The sequence below is a fragment of the Otolemur garnettii genome, unplaced genomic scaffold (assembly GCF_000181295.1).
Source record: "Otolemur garnettii isolate 467f Iridium unplaced genomic scaffold, OtoGar3 scaffold00007, whole genome shotgun sequence".
Lineage (NCBI taxonomy): Eukaryota > Metazoa > Chordata > Mammalia > Primates > Galagidae > Otolemur > Otolemur garnettii.
The window spans coordinates 20,271,099-20,289,670 of NW_003852402.1; the positions used below are offsets into that span (position 1 = coordinate 20,271,099).

The 18,572-nt window shown below is 41.4% G+C and overlaps 1 protein-coding gene across 4 annotated transcripts in view; it reads right to left on the minus strand.

The window, feature by feature from the left end:
- Positions 1 to 18,572, minus strand: part of NR1H4 (nuclear receptor subfamily 1 group H member 4) — a 75,568-nt gene that overhangs the window by 53,426 nt on the left and 3,570 nt on the right. For 2 of the 4 annotated variants that reach the window (XM_012801244.2, XM_003783315.3), the window contains exon 2: positions 5,097 to 5,231. In XM_012801244.2, the coding sequence (XP_012656698.1) occupies positions 5,097 to 5,175 (79 nt within the window). In that variant the 5' untranslated portion in view covers positions 5,176 to 5,231. Of the gene's footprint in view, positions 1 to 5,096; positions 5,232 to 6,822; positions 6,937 to 18,572 lie in introns of those variants that run through there. The other 2 variants (XM_012801243.2, XM_023509189.1) reach the window with 2 other exon arrangements.

Here is an 18,572-nt window from a genome sequence, read left to right on the forward strand (position 1 = left end):
TCCTTGGGAGGCAAAAACCAGCGTCACAAGGAATTAATTAAAACCCTAGAGATGGCTTAAAGCTGTGGATAAGAAACAGCAGCGAGAAAATATTTCAACTATGCAAAAACAAAGCTTCATTTTATCTGAGCCAATGGGACCTTTCTGTCTTTTGGAAACTTTCAGCTTTAATTCACCCAACAAGTCCGAACTACATTTACTTGACTTGAACCCAGTGAGATGGAAAAACACCTGAAATCAAATGTCAGAAAGACTCTGCAAAACTGTATCTCAAGACCTTTAATTGTATTTTAAAACATCTGACTTGATTCTGCAACATCTGGAAAGGTCTTTTAATGTAAACACGCGTCCCAGGCAAGAGCCAGATCCCGAATTGAGCATCTTCTGATAAAAATCAAGCACGCCCGGAGAAAACCGGTGTAAACAGCTAAGTGGAGCACGAAGTGAGGAGAGACAGCCAGACGAGAGGCACTGTCAGTGAACAGGATTGCCGGGAATCTGTCCCCTGCCATTTGCTGGATCTTGTTCAAAGTGGGGCTTCAGAAAGACTATTAGAAACAATTATGAGAAGAATATAAAATGTGGTTTCCCAAGTGGCTGTTAGCAACGCTGTCATGTCAACATGACATTGAACATGTGTTCCCTTACTGAGAAATTTATTTACATATTCTCGATTCTTGCTGGCTCCTTGAAAATTCTTTGCACTCCGCAGGGCTAAAATAAACAGCGCTTCCTTCTTTTAATGAGTGGAGTGGTGTTTATCATTTCAACAATTTAAAATGTTATCAATGATCCTTCAAACACTGGATTCATGATAACAACCAATGTGCGGTTTACAGAGCAGGCTCCCACACAGCTGATTCCCTCCTCCCAACAAGCCGCTAAGTGTGTCATTATTATCCCCATTTTACAGGAGAGAAGACTGAATCTCACTTGCCCCTGAGACTGTTTCTTCCTACTACATTCCCTATTTCCACTCCCACCATCACTCCCCCAAGTGAATCAGGACTCACCACCCTGAGGACGGTGAGCGTGGCCCATGAGCGATGCTAATTCTGTGCTATAATTAGAATAGTCTGTCTCTTAGTCTTTAACGTTGTATGATGTTTTGAGCTTTTAAACCACAATTTGCTAAAATTAAACACAGGCTTTAATTAATACACCACCTCCTACCCTGTTCACTCTGCCAAGTGATGGAAAGCTGTGGACTTTGTCATTATTACTTTTTATTACCCACAAATTGCATAAAACCTGGCTTTCTTCATCAGAGACGCCTTTCTTAATCTTAATCTTTCTTAATAAATTAATCTTTGACCAAGTTTCCTGGCTTGCAGCATCTCCCAAAGGAAAGGTGACTTTTCTCTGTGAGGTCACCATGACCATCCCAGTCCTGCATGCGGGTTTGGTTGCCCATGGACTAGATTCCCATCTGAATTTGTCAGGATGTCCGGCAACAGAATAAATTAAAAGCCCTCGAGGAGGTGACTGCAGCCCCGTCTTCTAAGTCTGTTCTGTCCAGCTCCTTTCCGTCTTTTTCTGGTGATGATGTCACTTCCTTCCACCCACCTTTGACTTCTGCAGCTCATCCTGCCTGACCGCAGACTTGCCTCAGCTGACAGCCTGTTCAAGAGCAGCCCGCACATCCTTTTGCTTCTGCCCACAACTTCTCCTGCACCACAGGAGGCAGCTTGGCCTGAGAACAAGGATAGTCCAGAAGTGCAGCGGAGTTCATGTCCCCAGGGGCACATTCAAGAATGGGTGCCTGAGGCCGGTTCATACAGGCTTTGGTCCCTGATCTCAGCTGGCAATTCTCGTGCTACTCAAGTGGCACCAAGCTCTGCTCATCCATGGAAGAGATCTCTATAACTCGTCTCTTTTGGGTTCCCTCTTTCCCTGTCTCTTTGTCCTTGCTTCTGCCAGCCACCTGTCACATCAAATGCCTGAACACAAGTCCTGGCTTCAGGCTCTGCCCCTTGGAATAAGCATTTATGTGGGTGGGGGATATTCCCCTCCACTTGAAGCAAAACCTTTGGAAAGTGTGGGGTCCACAGTCATCTCTGGCAGAAGCTGCAGGCACCATTGAAAAGGTCACTAGTGTTTCCATCACCTGTTAGTGAACGCTCATCAGTATTTCTCTTCAACACTGGTCACTTTCCAAAAGGCTTAAAGGTGGAATTTTATCCTGGCCTTTAGAATAAGCTTTGGTGAGAGGTGCCAAGCCCAGTGCCACCTTAAAGGACTTGTCAAGCCATGTACCAGGTGAGTACCACTGAGTTACCTCTTCCTGATAGGCAGCTGCAGCATTGCGTGGACTCAGATGTTAACGTTCCCCAAGGTCCTAGAAACCCCAGCCTAATAATCTCCTTTTACCAATCAAACTGGAGTGAGTCGTTTTGGAGACAGCACAGCTGGTGCGTGGGAAAGCAGAGTGTAGCCAGCCAGTTCCCTCAGACTTTCCCCTGCCCTAAGTAAAAGTGAGAAGACAAGGCCCTTCCAAGTCATTCCAGTCTTTGGGCCTTGTTCTCATTATCCTCTCCTCCTGGAAAAAACATTCTCCCTGACTTCTTGTCTTAAGGGCTCAGCTTAGATGTCCTCTGTTCAGAGGCCTTTCCTCACTGAGGCAGTCGCATGGTTCACCTGTCCAGTCACTAGGACACATCGTCCTCTTACTGTTTTTCTGGCACTTGTCACTACCTGATATCACTGTATTGATTTCTTTACATGTTTATTGTGCATCCACCCTCCACTATGATCTTGCCTGTCTCATTCTCTGCTTTCTTCCCAGGCCCTGAATATCGTCCTTATTCAACAAACAAAAAAAAATAGAAGAAATGCCAGCTCTATCATGAACCTCACTTGCCCCTGGTGTAAGAGCCTGGCTGTTAGGCCATTGGAGAAGAATCCAGCTTTCTGGCTAGTTGAACCCTTCTGGGTTTGGGGCACAGCGTAAGACTCCAGGAGTGATGAGTCAGGCCTGTGAGCTGCTCTTCCGGGGACACAGTCTATTCCCTGGTGTGCTCCACCCTGAGCTTGGGGAGGGGCTGCAGAACCCACCGCTGTCATAGGACGCACAAGAAGATGGAGAAGAGAAATAAAAGAATCAAAATTTTCTTCATCTTCTGTGGGACACTTATAGTTCAGCTATGTTGAGTGGAGTGAGACTGAGGCCCTGAAGGAAAGAGATTTGAAAAGAATGCTTATTCCTGGCTCATTCCAGGGACACGGAAAAGGAGTTTGGTGGCCACACGTGGTTCAGATGAGCTTAGCAGAAGAGGGGACCAGATGAAGATGCAAGGAAACCACTCCAGCCAGGGATAGCAGCTGTGCATTGCAGCCCATGGTCTTGTGGAGACTGGGTAAGAATGTGATCCAGTGAACAGGAGATGAGGAGACCACAACATACAGAGCAGGGGCCGCCGTGCTTCCATAGCGATCATTCCAGGTGTTTCTCACCTGAGGGCACCTGTATTACTTGGCCTCTATTTCCTGACATCTCTTGCACTTCACGGCTGTGGAGGCCAAACTCAAACCTGCATACTTGCTTAAAAGCAGGGCTGGTTTGTAATAGAAACCCTGTAGTTTCCTCTCCGTGTATAAATTGGAGCCGAGTAGATTGATTTAATAATCACGACCCCAACATTTAGACTGAGTGATCTCAACACGCAGTTGTAAAATTTCAGAGCAAGAAACAGCAGTTTTCACTTGAACAAATAAACTTCAGTGGAGTTGTCCTTAGTCTTGCTTATGTTCCAGTAGTCCTAATTATTCTGTGAGTTCTGACTGGTAGACCAAAAAATTATGAAGGTATCTAATAATTGGTTTTTTTAAGGAACTATAGGAGGACAGGACAGATGCAAAGGGTCAAGTGGCCAGACAAGAAGGGAGGGTCTCCCACAGCCCTTGACTTTGTCCACAGAATGAAGAAAAGTCAACTGGAATAAGACACAGTGAGAATGGGTATTTCATGAATAATTACTACAGACTCTGGTCTCTCTGAGAGTTACTGATCGACTCCTCCTTTTTCTCCCCTATACCTCTTTTCTCCTTCCCTTCTGCCATTTACTATTGGATTCTTATTTGTTAAGCACACATTAGGATGAATAAAATATGGTCAGTATCCTTAAATACTCTTACACTGTATGGGGCAGGTAGACGTGTAAATAGGTAATACAAATAATGACTCCCTCTTGGAAATGACCAGACAAACAATCACACAACAAGGGCTAATGACCAGTAGGTAATAGTATAAACTATTAATTAAGATCTGCTTTGGATACGTGTATAAGGGACTGTGGCTTCATACATTGAACTTTGGGCAATCTCAAGTGTTTGCATCTTTAGTATCATAGTCTACAATGGTCCATATATGAATATAGGGTAAAAATGGGGACTACCCAAGCTTCCCGGCAGAGCTATTATGCAGGAAGGAATTATTTTCACAGGGGCAAAAGGCTCCTGGCCCCACCCAAAATATTGCTCTAGCTGACTGCTTATTAATGTTCTCAGTTAAGACTCTTTATAATGAGAAGTTTTCATAAATGCATAAAGTGAAGCAATATAGCATTTTATGGTATCATCTAGTTACAGATCTACTGAAAACAACGTTAGTACAATTTGTCCTCGACTCAGCTTAAGTGACTAATCCAGACACCATGTCATAGCTCCCCCAGCACCAGAGGAATGGTGGACAGGAAACTTTCTACACAGCCATAACCTAAGTAAATGCAGCCTTTAATAGGTATAATATTAAACCATAAGAATCTTGATTTTATACTTTATTGCCCATAATAATATTAGAATTAGCTCTGGAACAGGAATCTTCCAACTCTGTTAATTATCTAGCCTCATGGCCTTGGGCAAGTCACAAAGCTCTTGAAGGCTGGCAGTCCTCACCTATAAAAATGAAGACCATTCGGCCTGACGAATCCAAGGTCCGATGTACCTGTAACCCTGCAGAGTAGCCAACACTCACTGAGTTCTTAGAAGGACCAAAAACATTTTCTTGACTCTCGGACTCGTTATCCAGGTTTTTTGCCTCATGTATTTCCAAACTGTAGTTTGTTTTTATTGACGTTCAAATGAACTCGACCACTTACCGAATAAATTTTCAGAAAAAGAAAATTCATCCATGGTAGGGAAATGGGAGTGTTCGATGAGATTCATTTTTGAGCCCATCCAAATTTTTCGATTTGCGAATATATTTTTGTTATGGTGGTCTTCAAAAGAAATCCCTAAAAGGCAAATAAATAAGGTTTGTAATTGCAGGAATGGGGGGGGGTCAAGATAGGTGGGGAAGGGGAGAAGAAGATAGTTTACAAAAGTGCAATGGCTGCCCTTGTAGACATTTTGCCATAGCCTTTCTGTATGTATCTTTTCTCAATATTTATCATTTTTCTATCTCATTCAGATTTTAAAATGTCCAAGATGCCTGCTTTCAGGGGGATATTCTCTAATTCAGGGATCCTCAAACTTTTTAACCAGGGGGTCAGTTCACTGTCCCTCAGACCATTGGAGGGCCGGACTACAGTCCCCAGGACGAGTCAGCTGCTAAGCAGGACGGGCAGCGGTGGCAAAAACACCCGGCAGGCCGGATAAATGTCCTAGGCAGGCCACACACGGCCCAGAGGCCATAGTTTGAGGATGCCTGCATCTGGGGAAATATTGTATTCCTTTGAATGCCACCACTTCAAATGTGTACACCATGGAATACTATGCAGGCATTAAGAAAGATGGAGACTTTACCTCCTTCATGTTTACATGGATAGAGCTGGAAAATATTCTTCTTAGCAAAGTATCCCAAGAATGGAAGAAAAACTATCCAATGTACTCAGCCCTACTATGAAACTAATTTATAGCTTTCATAGGAAAACTATAACCCAATTTTAGCCCAGGAATATGGGGAAAGGGGAGGGAAGCGGGGACAGTGGGTGGAGGGAGGGTGATTGGTGGGATCAGGCCTATGGTTCATCCTATAAGGGTACATGTGAATCTCTCTAATTGTAGAATATAAATGTCTTAACACAATAACTAAGAAAAAGACATGAAGGCTATGTTAACCAGTTGGATGAAAGTATTTCAAATTGTATACAGAAACAGTACACTGTACTCCATGATAGTATTAATGTACACTGCTATGATTTAATAATAAAAAAAAAGATATGACAGTTTGGTTAGGTCTTTATTCCTTTTATATGTAACCCCCTCACATGCACATATGCAAATAAAAGCCTTGATTAAAAATGAAATAAATTCTACTTATTAAATGAGTAGTAGCTCCAAAAGCTTGAGCATAATCAAGATCTAATTTTTTTTTCCTCGAACACTTCATAGGTGTGGTTATGTTTTTCCTTCAAAGGGAACACACTATTATTTCTTTTTGTGCTATAATCATTGATGATCGTAGCTCTAATAATTCATCAGGATTCACATAATGATATCTTTATTTTTACCATTTTTTCCCTCTGTTACCTAGAATTCCTTTATAAAAAGAAATGAAGCTCTACCAATATTCGGATAACCAGTAATACAAATTTAATAAGAAAGACAAAATGATTTCTTTCTTTTAAAAATGGGATGAATTCATGATTCATTATCCTAAACTTTATTCTATAAACACATGATAGTAATTTAAAGCCACTTCTTGCTGGAATTTTCTTGACTATTTTGGTGTTATGTCAGCAGATTAAAATTCAGAACATATCCCCCCAAGATCTTTTATTTCTGCCTTTTAGGGAAAATTTTAGGGGTATGCATTTTCACTCTCCTGGTCTACCTTGGTCATAAAGAATTTATAACAAAAAGAAAACTAATGGCAAATCTCACCAAAATTTCTGAAGTTTTATCCTGAGGAAATTTCCAGAATACATCTAAGAACCCAAGAAAAGCAGTATTTACTTTGAGCTATATCTCTGGGTCTTCTTTCTTCCCTTCCTTCCTCCCTTCCTTCTTTCCTTCCAAGATGACTTCTACCTCCCTAAAGAAATAATTTGACAGGTTAACGAATGAAAAGGTGTGCTTCAGAACCTCTTTTCCCAGGCTATTTTCTGAGGATGTTTTTCAAACTTTTTTTTTTTCCTGCCTTCACCAAGAAATTACTTTGTTTACAAATAAATAACTTAGTATTTGCTACTCGGGAAGAGAGTATAATGGTTTTGTTGGACAAATATTTATTTCATTAGAAGGTCCCCACTATTCATGCCTCCATTTCTTTCTCACTCCCTTGCCAAATATCCCAGTTCAAACCCAAGTGAGTTTCAGATACAGTAGGCTGCTGGTGAAGGGGTCCACCAGAATCCTGTCTGCTTCATTCACTCATTCATTCAGGCTTTCCACTAATACGTGTTGAGAATGTATTCTGCACTGATCCTTGTGCTGAATCTTTCAAGATAAAATATTAAAAGAAACAAAAGAATTTATAATTCATGACATCAGTCTTAATGAGGACTATAGACATTAAACAAATAATCACACAAATGGCTAGTTGATTACATATTGTCATTAAAGGCATGTATAAAAGCTAAGAATAGGATGCTCTGAAAGAGAAGTCTGTGTATGCAGATAGGAAGTCAAGAGACAGGGAAGTGGCCAGCTCTTGACTACTGAAGTGGTAGTAGCCTCTCTAAGGGAAGATGTGGTTTCAAGAGCAATTTTTAAAGATGGGCAATACCAGAACACAAATGAATTGAAGAGAAAACACCAGGGGAGTGGGGGTGGTTGTAGAGGAAGAATGAGAGAGAGAGAGTCTTCTGGGAAGGGATATAAACTGTGTCCACTGTGGAGACTAGACATACCAGAGTCTGTCTGGTAAATCAATGGCATAGCCCTACTCAGCTCTACTATCCATTAAGAGGAGAGGCTTGAATGGAGAAAACCCATTTTAAAGTCAGAGGGAGCTAGGAACCACCACATTCATCACAAAACATAGTCTCAGTTGTGAGAGAAATGTTGATTCTCAGTGGAGCCGTGTTGGGCCAACCCATAGTAGACTCAGGAGGCGAGAAGGGAGGAGCTATAAATAAAAATGAAGTCTGGAAACACTGGCTGCAACATAGACCAACTTCTAATGCAACAAGTAGGAGATAGAGAGCTCATTTCAGCCCTATCCTCACCCTCACCCTCATGTTCAAATGACTGCCACATATCACAGTGGAATTGAACCTAAGAGGGCTCAGTGCCTTTCTGGGAGCAATTGTGAAACAGTATCCCAGATGCTGCCATAACCCCTATAGAAGGAGGCTCTGATAGGAAGCTGGAGGTCCTGAGGATAAACCAGTAAAAGTTGAGTTGCTACTATTAAGAGGGCTTCATTCATACTCGCAGGCTAGTTGGACACTAGTGAAATTCAAGTTTCAATATATATATACCAATCATTTAAGAACATATTCAGTATGCATATACAAATATATATGAACCATATATACTAAATGTGCATACAAATAAATGTCTGTATAGTGTGTAATAAGTGAGTTGAAAATCACCCCCCAAATTCAGGCAACTTTTGTTTAAGATAGTGCTTCCCCTATCTCCGGAATAGGAAATTTCACAATTTCTCATAATAATACCTCCCTGGAACCTACAATGTCAACAGTCAGAAATTTTTCCTAATATTCAACCCAAACTTAAACTCTGTAACTTAAGACTCATTTCCTTTAGTCTTAAAAAAGAAAAAGGGAAATTATAGAAGCTGGGCATGATGATACATACCAATGGTCCCAGCCACTTGGGAGCTGAGACAGGAGGATCGCTTGAGCCCAGGAGTTTGAGACTGCAGTGCGCTATGATTGCACTTGTGAATGGCCACTGCACTCCAGCCTGGACAACGTGGCAAGACCCTGTCTTGACAACAACAATTTAAAAAAAGAGAGATTACAGGGGCGGCGCCTATGGCTCAAAGGAGTAGGGCGCTGGCCCCATTTGCCAGAGGTGGTGGGTTCAAACCCAGCCCTGGCCAAAAAAAAAAAGGAGATTACAGTTCTGTGACAGAGTTTAAGTCTCCTCTGTGCTCTCTTTTTCTCACATCTGTATTTTTTTAACCTTGAGCCATGTTCATTATAATTCCTCATAACTTCCGTAGCACATTACAGCTTTCTAATATTTTCCAGGTACACACTCATCTTCACTTGAGATTCTGGTAATAAATTTCCCTCTATATATTCACACAAACTTGGCACTTTCAAATTCAGTGCCTGGCACATAATAGACCCTCAAGAAATGTTGGCTTAATTAAATTATCTTGTTTTTCTTGCTTAGTTCTGCCAAATTCCCTGACATTAGATGTGCTCTTCCTGGAGAAACAGCATAAAATAAGAATTTCATTCTCCTGTTGGCACAAAGATTTAAGACATAATTTTTCACTTGCTTACCCAAATGGAAGTCCATTTCCCCTAATTCTATATCATTTATAAAGGTTGTTAACCCTGGCTGAAGACCTACCACATGGATGCCCCTGGTTAACTAACAACAGAGCTCTCTAGAATTCAGATAGCTAGCAGGGTCTACTCAAATCAGATTCATTCGTTTTATAATCCTTAAGGATCTTTACAAAAGGAAACTTTAATTTTTGAAATGATAACACAGATATGTAGTAAGCAATTCCAACAGCACACTGAGTTATAAGTCTTAACAGCTCCATCACCCACTCCCCTTACTGAAACACAACTACAAGGGCCAAGTTCCTGTGCATCCTTTTGCATACTATGCTCTTTTTTTAGCCTGAAAGGGGCTTTCAAACCCTATATCTAAAATCAGATTTTGGCAAACTTGCCTACAGGCCAAAGTTGGCCTGCTGCCTGTTTTTAATATAGCCTATACGTTTAGAATGGTTTTACATTTTTCCAATGCTTGAAAAATAATCAAAAGAAGAGTATTTCATGACACGTGAAAATTAAAGTTCAATAATAAAGTTTTATTGGCATACAGCCACACCCATCTTTTATGGACCGTCTGTGGCTGTTTCCTCCCTCCAAGGGCAGAGTGGAGTGGTTATGACACTAGACTGCACGCTCCACAAAGCCAGAAGTATTTACTATCTAGCCCTTTGCAGAAAAAGCATGGTGTTAATCCCTGCTTGAAACAAATAATGGAAGGGATTCAAACAATCAAAGTAATAGTACAGGTGACTATGAATAATCCAGTGATTACTGTGGGAAGAAGCCCACCTAATACATGCATCTCATAAAGCTGGATCTTTACCTTTTAATAGCTCCTTGCTGGGCTTAGTCAACTTGCAAAGTGTTTCCAGATACATTATTTCTTTAACTGGGGTTTCTTCTGTCCCTTTCTCTCTCTAATACTCTTCACCTTCTTGTTGAGGGAAGAACTGCAATAGGAAGTCTAACCGCCAGGAGTCTCCCCTGCCAAATTAGCTCTAGAATCTTTTTTTCTCTTCAGATCCTCCCTTCAACAAAAGGAGTCATTTTACAATTGAGAATGAGAGATGGGTGTTCTCAGCACTAGTGGTCTCTAAATAATTATGCTCGCTTACCCTTTCAAAGAACCTTAAAAACCAGTATATTCCTTCAACACATTTTGGGGGGTTGACATCTAAAGTTTTCCACTAAAAATTAAAACAGTTGCAATAAATGTAATTTCTGACACATTGTAAAAATTAACCACATTACTCTCCTTTATTCTCTTCTTAATCAGGCCAAGGTGAGGTTTGAACTCACCACACCTGGTCTGCAGGACCAGGACTTTACCAACTGAACTAGGGGACCCAGCTTGAATTACTCTTAAAACTATTTAAATAAGTCTCAATGTGACAACAAGACGAGGCAGGGTGGCTCATGCCTGTAATCCCAGCAGTTTGGGAGGCTGACGCAGAAGGATCATTTGAGGTCAGGAGTTCAAGACCAGCCTAGGCAACATAGACCAGTTTCTACAAACACTAAAAAAAAAAAAAAAAAATTAGCCAGGTATGGTGGCATGTGCCTATGCTACTTGGGAAAGATCCTTGAGCTCAAGAGTCAAGGTTACAGTGAGCTATATGATTACGCCAGTGCACTCCAGCCTGGGCAACAGAGGGAGACCCTGTCTTTAAAATTAAGTAAGTAAATACATACATAAATACATGAATGAGGCCAGGAGTTCAAGGCTGCATTGAGTTATGCTGACACACCTGCACTCTAGGCCAGTCATCAGAGTGAGATTCCGGAGAGAGAGAGAAAGAGAGAAGAAAGAGAGAGAGGAAGAGAGAAATAATGGGAAGGGAAGGGAAGGGAAGGGAAGGGAAGGGAAGGGAAGGGAAGGGAAAATCACAGGGAAAGAGCCATGAGCAGATGAGAGTGGAGTATCAACCTTGCCTTTCCATACTTTCACCCATGACCTGGCACTACTCATGCAACATCCCTCCCTAAGCTACCACTCTAAGCCTCCACTGAGTGAGGGTTTAAGATCTAAATAACAGGGCTGCTGTAGAGATTAAAAAATGAAGTGTGAGACATTTATATCTAAGGTGCTATGTACAAAAAACCCCCACTGTTTCCAATAATAAAACATGAAAAACAGCATAAATGTCATCAAAAGAGAACGGACATGATAATTAGTATATTCACAATTAAAATGATTATAACCTGAACTATAAAACTGTAAAATAACTATAAAGCGAACGGGACCTAAATGTACCCAAAGTGATAAATTGGAAAACATGCCATTGAGCAGCATATGGGGAATCAGGCTGCAGAATAATACCTAGAGTTTGGTATCATTTATGTACGTTTAAAGACAGGCAAAGCAATGCTACGTGTGATCACTGATGCTCTATTGCAGGGTCAGCAAACTGACCACCAGGCCAAATCCAACCTGCCAAGGACTACACTTGCCCTTCTGTTTCACTTATCGACTATGGATGCTTTCTAGTTACAATGGCAGAGAAGAGTCCCATAGGGGTAACATAGTCACACTGTGTGCAAAGTCTAAAATAGTCACTATCTGTCCTATGCAGAAAAGATTTGTGATCCTTACTTTAACCATAGACAGGGCTTGTTCAAAATAGTGGTGCAGAGGGTGAGTGGTTGAGTGTAGAGGGAGCATCCATGGCATCTGCAATGCTGTCCTCCTTAAGCTGGGTAATAAATGCGAGGAAGTTGATTACATTGCTTTATTTTTTGCACATTGAAAATATTTCACAATGAAACAAATGGAATGAAATTATATATGTGGAAAGGTGGAAAGCTTCTCCATCTGTAAAAGGTATGCAAGTTTATGCAAGGGTCATCTCTTTTTTACATATTTGTGCTCTCCCCACACATAAATTCTCAAGTCACATCCCACAAGGGGAGTCAGGGACTGACCCCACCAATATTTTTTGTATATATGTTTATGTGGGACAGCAGAATACTGGGAAGGCTGACACAAAAGGATTGCTTGAGCCCAAGAGTTTGAGGTTACTATGAGCTAAGATGATGCCATGGCACTCTACCCAGGGTGACAGAATGAGACTCTGTCTCAAAAATGAATGAATAATAACAAAATTAATTAATTAAAATATAATTCATTTTTAAAGAGCAGAAAGAAAGTGAAATTTTTCTAATCATCATCACCGATTTTTTTTTAGGGCAAAAACATAGATTTAGAGTAAATAGATCCTCCCTAAGGTCCAAAGAGATATAAAGGACAATTATGGTCAGTACTGACCACAGGCCAAACAGGGTGGCCTTGGGGCAACATGGCCATTGGACCACATCATTCTGAAAATGGTGCCAGTGAGAGTCAAACAGTCTTTCCTACTATCCTGATAACCACTACATATTTCCTATGATAGATTAAAAGAATACCTGCCATTTTATGAGTAGGCAATCTCCTTGTGATGTTATCTCAGTTCATTTATAACGAATCAAGTAGGTCTTAATATAAATGTCGAAAGAGATTAAGCTACCTTTTCCCAATTATCTACTAATAAGCAGCAGAGTAAGAATGTAAACCCCTCTAAATCCATGCTCTGTCATGCAGCTCACCCCCTGAAACTGTCCTTAGCCACCTACCTCCCCAGTGAGGGTGAGTTGGCAGTTCTGGAAGATCGCTCCTGCTTGAGGCATTCAGCATGGCACAAATCAATCAAGTAAGCCAGTATAAGGTTTACCAGTAGTATTATTTTGTTTCTTCTCAAAGTCCTTTTGCTTTTTTTAAGTCTCCATCTCAAGGTACACTTCCTTCAGATGTCATGCATCAAAAATACCTGAGTCAAGTGGACCTGACAGAGACCTCCACAGATACTGGAGCCTCTCTACTCTCTGTAAGTTGCACGAATGTGCTCAAACCACAGCTGACCTTTATTTCCAAGTAGGTATAGAGGAAGCGCTGCAGTTAGCATCCCAGGGCCAAGAACTTGAGAGTGGAGACCTCCTTCCATTTACATCCTGAAACATCATTTGCCTCACTTTAGGCCCAGCCTTGCTTGAGTAGCGCAAATCTCCAGTAGATTTCCATAGCCCTGGGCACCTTTTGCCCTGGCATGAGACCATCAGCTCCAGAAGAGCTTACATTGGCTTTCCAACGCCTAGCACACTGCCAGGCACATATTAGACACACATAAAGACTTATGAATTGATCAAAAGAATAAACAGATGGTGAATAAATAAACAGACAGACAGATTACACCAATAAATAAATGAATAATATCCCTTACTAGACAAGCACCTTCAGAATCAGGCCCCAGAGGATGGAGGTGAGTGAAGAGAGGGATACAAGTGCAATGCACCTGAGAGCTGAAGAAGGTTGGTTTGGGTTTCGTTGCTACATACAGAACCTGACAAATAAGTCCGCTTCCCCACAATGTAGACTAATTAGTGAACTGTACCCCACTTTTATTGGAAATCTCATATGCAGTGAGCCTCCACGTCTCCCCATGACAGCCACTTTATACATGAATTAAGGGGAACATTTGAACTGAGATGTGAAGGACAGGAAGAAGTAAGCCACGCTAGGGGGCAAGCAGTCCAGGCAGAGTGGTCAGCAGGAGCTGTACACTTGGGTATAAAGCAGTGGTTCTCAACCTTCCTAATGCTGTAACCCTTTAACACAGTTCCTCATGTTGGAACATGTTGGGGTGGTGACCCCCAACCATAAAATTATTTTCATTACTACTTCATAACTGTAATTTTGCTACTGTTATGAATTGTAATGTAAGTATCTGATATGCAGGATATATTTTCATTGGTTGCAACCCACAGGCTGAGAACCACTTGTGTAGAGGAACATGCCTGAGCCTAGGGAGGCCGGACATGAGTGAGCTAAGGGGACATTGTGGGAGATAAGGTCCAAGAGGAGGCAGCCCCAGTATAGCCTGGGGGCCAGGTAAGAAGTTTGGGTTTTATTCTAAATGGAAGTCATTGGTGGGTGGTAAGCAGGACTGTGCCTAAGAGAATAAGGGAAGTCTTTCTGAGGGAGGAGGCTTGATTCTTGAACTTGAGTGTTAGACTAGGAAAAAGGCCTGCAGCCAGGATGCTGTGCTGTGAGCAACCATAAAGATTTCTCTATGCTGTAGCTAGTGGATTCAGTTCAAATCAGCAGAAGAAGCATGGCCTATTTAAGAAATTATGTCAGGAAAGTTCTTTAGGGGGCAAAAAAATTCACGTTGGGCTATACTTAGGGGATAAAAATAAAGACTTTCATTTTGGATCATTCTTAAAAATAAGTCTCAAATGGATTAAAGACCTAAAGAATTATAAAATGGGGCATTGTCCATAGCTCAGTGGGTAGGACACTGGCCACATACACCAAAGTTGGCAGGTTCAAACCCAGCCCTGGCCAGTTAAAACAACAATGCAACAACAACAACAATAACAAATAGCCAAGTGTTGTGGCTTGCACCTGTAGTCCAAGCTACTTGGGAGACTGAGGCAAGAGGATAGCTTAAGCCCAAGATTTTAAGGCTGCTGTGAGCTGTGATGCCATGGCACTCTACCCAGGGTGACAGCCTGAAACTCTGTCTAAACAAAAAAGGAAGGAAGGAAGGAAGGAAATTATAAAATGATTTGATGAAAATGTATTTATGATCTTTATGAACTTGGAAATTAAGAAGAACTTATGAAATCAGAAATACATAAGAAAAGAATAAATTTGACAACATTAAAATGTCAGATAGAAATTAAGACACCATAAGCAAATAAAGCTAAATAAAGACACTGGAAGAAAATATTTATAACCTAAATAAAAGCCAAACTATTAGTACAGACAATATGTAAACAATTCCTACAAATCAAAATAGACAGGATAAACAGTTCAAGAGATAAACTGGCAAAGGAAATAGAAAATTCACTAAAGTGGAAACACAGTGGCCAATAAACACAGGAAACATCCAACACTAATTAATAACTTGAGAAATGCAAAATTAATATAAGTAGGCATCATGTCCACCTATCATATCATCAAAAAAATTTACGTTTAATAAAGTGTAATATTCAAAGTTGGGGAAAGTATATGGAAATATGGATTCTCTTATACTATTAGTGGGGGCATAGGATTTAGTCTTTTGGAGGGCCCTTCAGCAATGTGTATTAAAATAAAATGTAATTCTAATTGTTAGATGTCTTTCCTGGAGAAATCCTTGTCTGTATGCACAAGGATGTCTGTTTCAGCATTTCTTTCAATGCTGAAAAAGTGAATATCCCCTACAAGACCATCAACATTGGAATGGCTAAATAATCTGTGCTTTATAGTATCAAGTATTAGGTAATGGCTAAAAAGGATGGAAGTGTTGTTACATGTATTAACATTAAAAGAGTGAAGTGGAAAAAAAACACAAAAAAAGAGTGAAGTGGAATAGCGCAGGCAGAAGATCAAAAAAGATTTCAGACATAGTTATAAAGTTGTCCCTTTTAATAAGATAAGTACATTAAGGTATACCAATCTGTAGATAACTGTATTATCCCGTCTTCCTCCATTTTGCCAATTATACAACTGGATGCCGTAAGCAGGCATATTTAGATTTTCTAGGAGGGATGGGTTTGTTTTGTTTTTTTAAACATTTTTAAGATTGTACAGCATTTTTGAGCTTCAGTGACAAATTATAAACCTCTCTTTAGGAAAAGCATATGTAAAACACACAGAGCTTTTAAATTAATAAACTTTTAAGAGCAGTTTTGAGTTCGTGGCAAAATTTAACAGCAAGTACAGAGTTTCCTGATACCCTCTGCTTCCACACATGCACAACCTCCCCTACCGTCAAGATCTGGCAGCAGAAGGGCACCTTTTTATAATTTGTGAACCTCCATTGAACATTGTCACCAAAGACCACAGTTGACATCAGGGGTCCCTCGTGGTGTTGTATATTCTACAAATTTTGACAAATGCCTAAGAACATATCCACCATTGTTGTATCAAATAGATGATTTCACTCCCCTAAAAATCCACTACAAAATGCATAATTTTAGTTAAATCTAGCCTCAAAGGATCCTTGACCTCCTAAAGCCCAGTTAGGCTTGGCCTCAGATTCAGAGACTGGACGCCAAGAGAGCAAGGATCTTCCACACATCCACTTTGGAATGACATTTCTTTCTTGCACCCTGCCCTCCCAACCCTGGACCACAACCAGCTTTGGCTCCCTAAGCCCCATGCTGGTGTGGACGTGGCATCTACACTGTGGGTTTCCGTCTCTGTCTACAAGTGGCCACAGATAGTTCTTCACTCAACAACGGACAGTCTCAGGCTCAGAACAGCGGGCTTTCCTCTGGCCAGGCCCTCCAGACAGCTGCTTTCTCCAAGAACAAATAAATTATTTATCAACATCTTTCAGATAACCGTGGTCAATACATGTGCAGGACTTAAGAATACAGAGCCATGCCATTTCTCTTTTTCTTTGATTGAATGACACTCATTAAAGTTTAAGAAACCCAAGATATCTCAGGCTTGTTGGGAGGAGGAAAAGGCCATCTAAATGCATTTGAAATGGGAACAAAAATCTCCACGTTTTATTAGAAGTTTTATCTTAAAAAATGAAAATCAATAGAAATGTATTTCACATTCATAGATATTCGTTTTACTCACTCTATCATTTCTTAGGCCTGACCAAGAATAAACTGTGTTCCTTTTTTCCTGTGTAAAATTTACAATCTTACATCACAACCAATTGCATTTCATTGGCGTTGTATTAACACACCTTTATGAAGAGGAGAGAGAATAAGAATAGCAGCCCGGGTGGCTCACACCTGCAATCCTAGCACTCTAGGAGGCCAAGGAGGGTGGACTGCTTGAGCTCAAGAGTTGGAGAACAGCCTGAGCAAGAATGAGATTCCATCTCTAAAAATAGCTGAGCATTGTGGTGGGGGGCCTATAGTCCCAGCCACTTGGAGGCTCAGGCAAGAGGATTGCTTGAGCCAGAGAGTTTGAGGTTGCTGTGAGCTATGATGCCACAGCACTCTACTCAGGGTGACAAAGTGAGACATCATCTCAAAAAAAAAAAAAAAGAATAGCAGATATTCCTTTATAGCCAACATTGGAAAAAAGCAAACTGAGGGAGAAAATATCTCACCATGGAGAGCAAAGGGGTTGGGAGATTCCAGGGCAAACACAGAAATGAGAGGGGAGAGACGGTGGCTACTTTTATGTAATGAGGCTTTTTGCCTCTTCACGCAGCGTGGTGACTAAGGACACTCACATAGCAATGCCTTTTAGCTACATCTCCACTGAGAGAAAATACAGGGACAATAAGAAATACTGGGGTGACCATTGTTCCTCTTTCTTTTAGCCCCTTCTTGATCTACAGTGCTAGGGTTTAAAGCAAAGAGAAAATACTCCCTGTCAAGAAAAGAACCTTCTTCCCGTCCTTTGTGCAACCACCTAATAACAATGTGAGCATTTGAAAATCTATCACATTATGACATGCGCGTCATGCCTTCTCATGCCATCCTCACCTGCAGACAGTGAGCCACAGCGGCCCTGAGCTCCCCCAGGACGGCCCCAATCACAGCACCATGGAGGGTTCGCTGTGGTCTTTAATGAAGATGCTGCTAACTAGAGTGTCCACTCAGCTACCCTGGACTGACCTCCGGGTTAAAACACAGGGTGCTACTAACTTTCCACTTCTCCTGCAGCTGAGGCAGTCATTAGAAAATGCCCCAAGCATGAGGTTTTAGGTATCTTCAGGAAAGTTCCAGGGTTTAACAAATCACCCCTGTCAAGCTGGAATGTGGGCCCGCTGGTCCGCCTGTTCCCTGTCATTCCTGATTTCAAGTTTTTCCAGCCTCCAGCAATATTGGGGTATCCAGGAAGGGGCTCTGGAGTCAGAAAGACCTACACTCAAATTCAGGTCCTGCTGGCTAGGTGTGGTGGCTCACGCCTCTATCTCCAGCACTTTGGGAGGGTGAGGCAGGAGGATCTCTTGAAGCCAGAAGTTCAAGACTAGCCTAGGTAATGTAGCAAGATCCCCTCACTATAAAAAATTTAGAAAATTAGCCAGGAGAGGTGGCACATGACTATAGTCCCAGCTACTTGGGAAACTGAGGCAGGAGAATCACTTGAACCTAGGAATTCGAGCTCACAGAAAGCTAGGATGCAGCCTGGGCAATAGAGTAAGAAGGAAGGAAGGAAGGGAAGGAGGGAGGGAGGAAGGGAAGGAGGGAGGGAGGGAGGGAGGG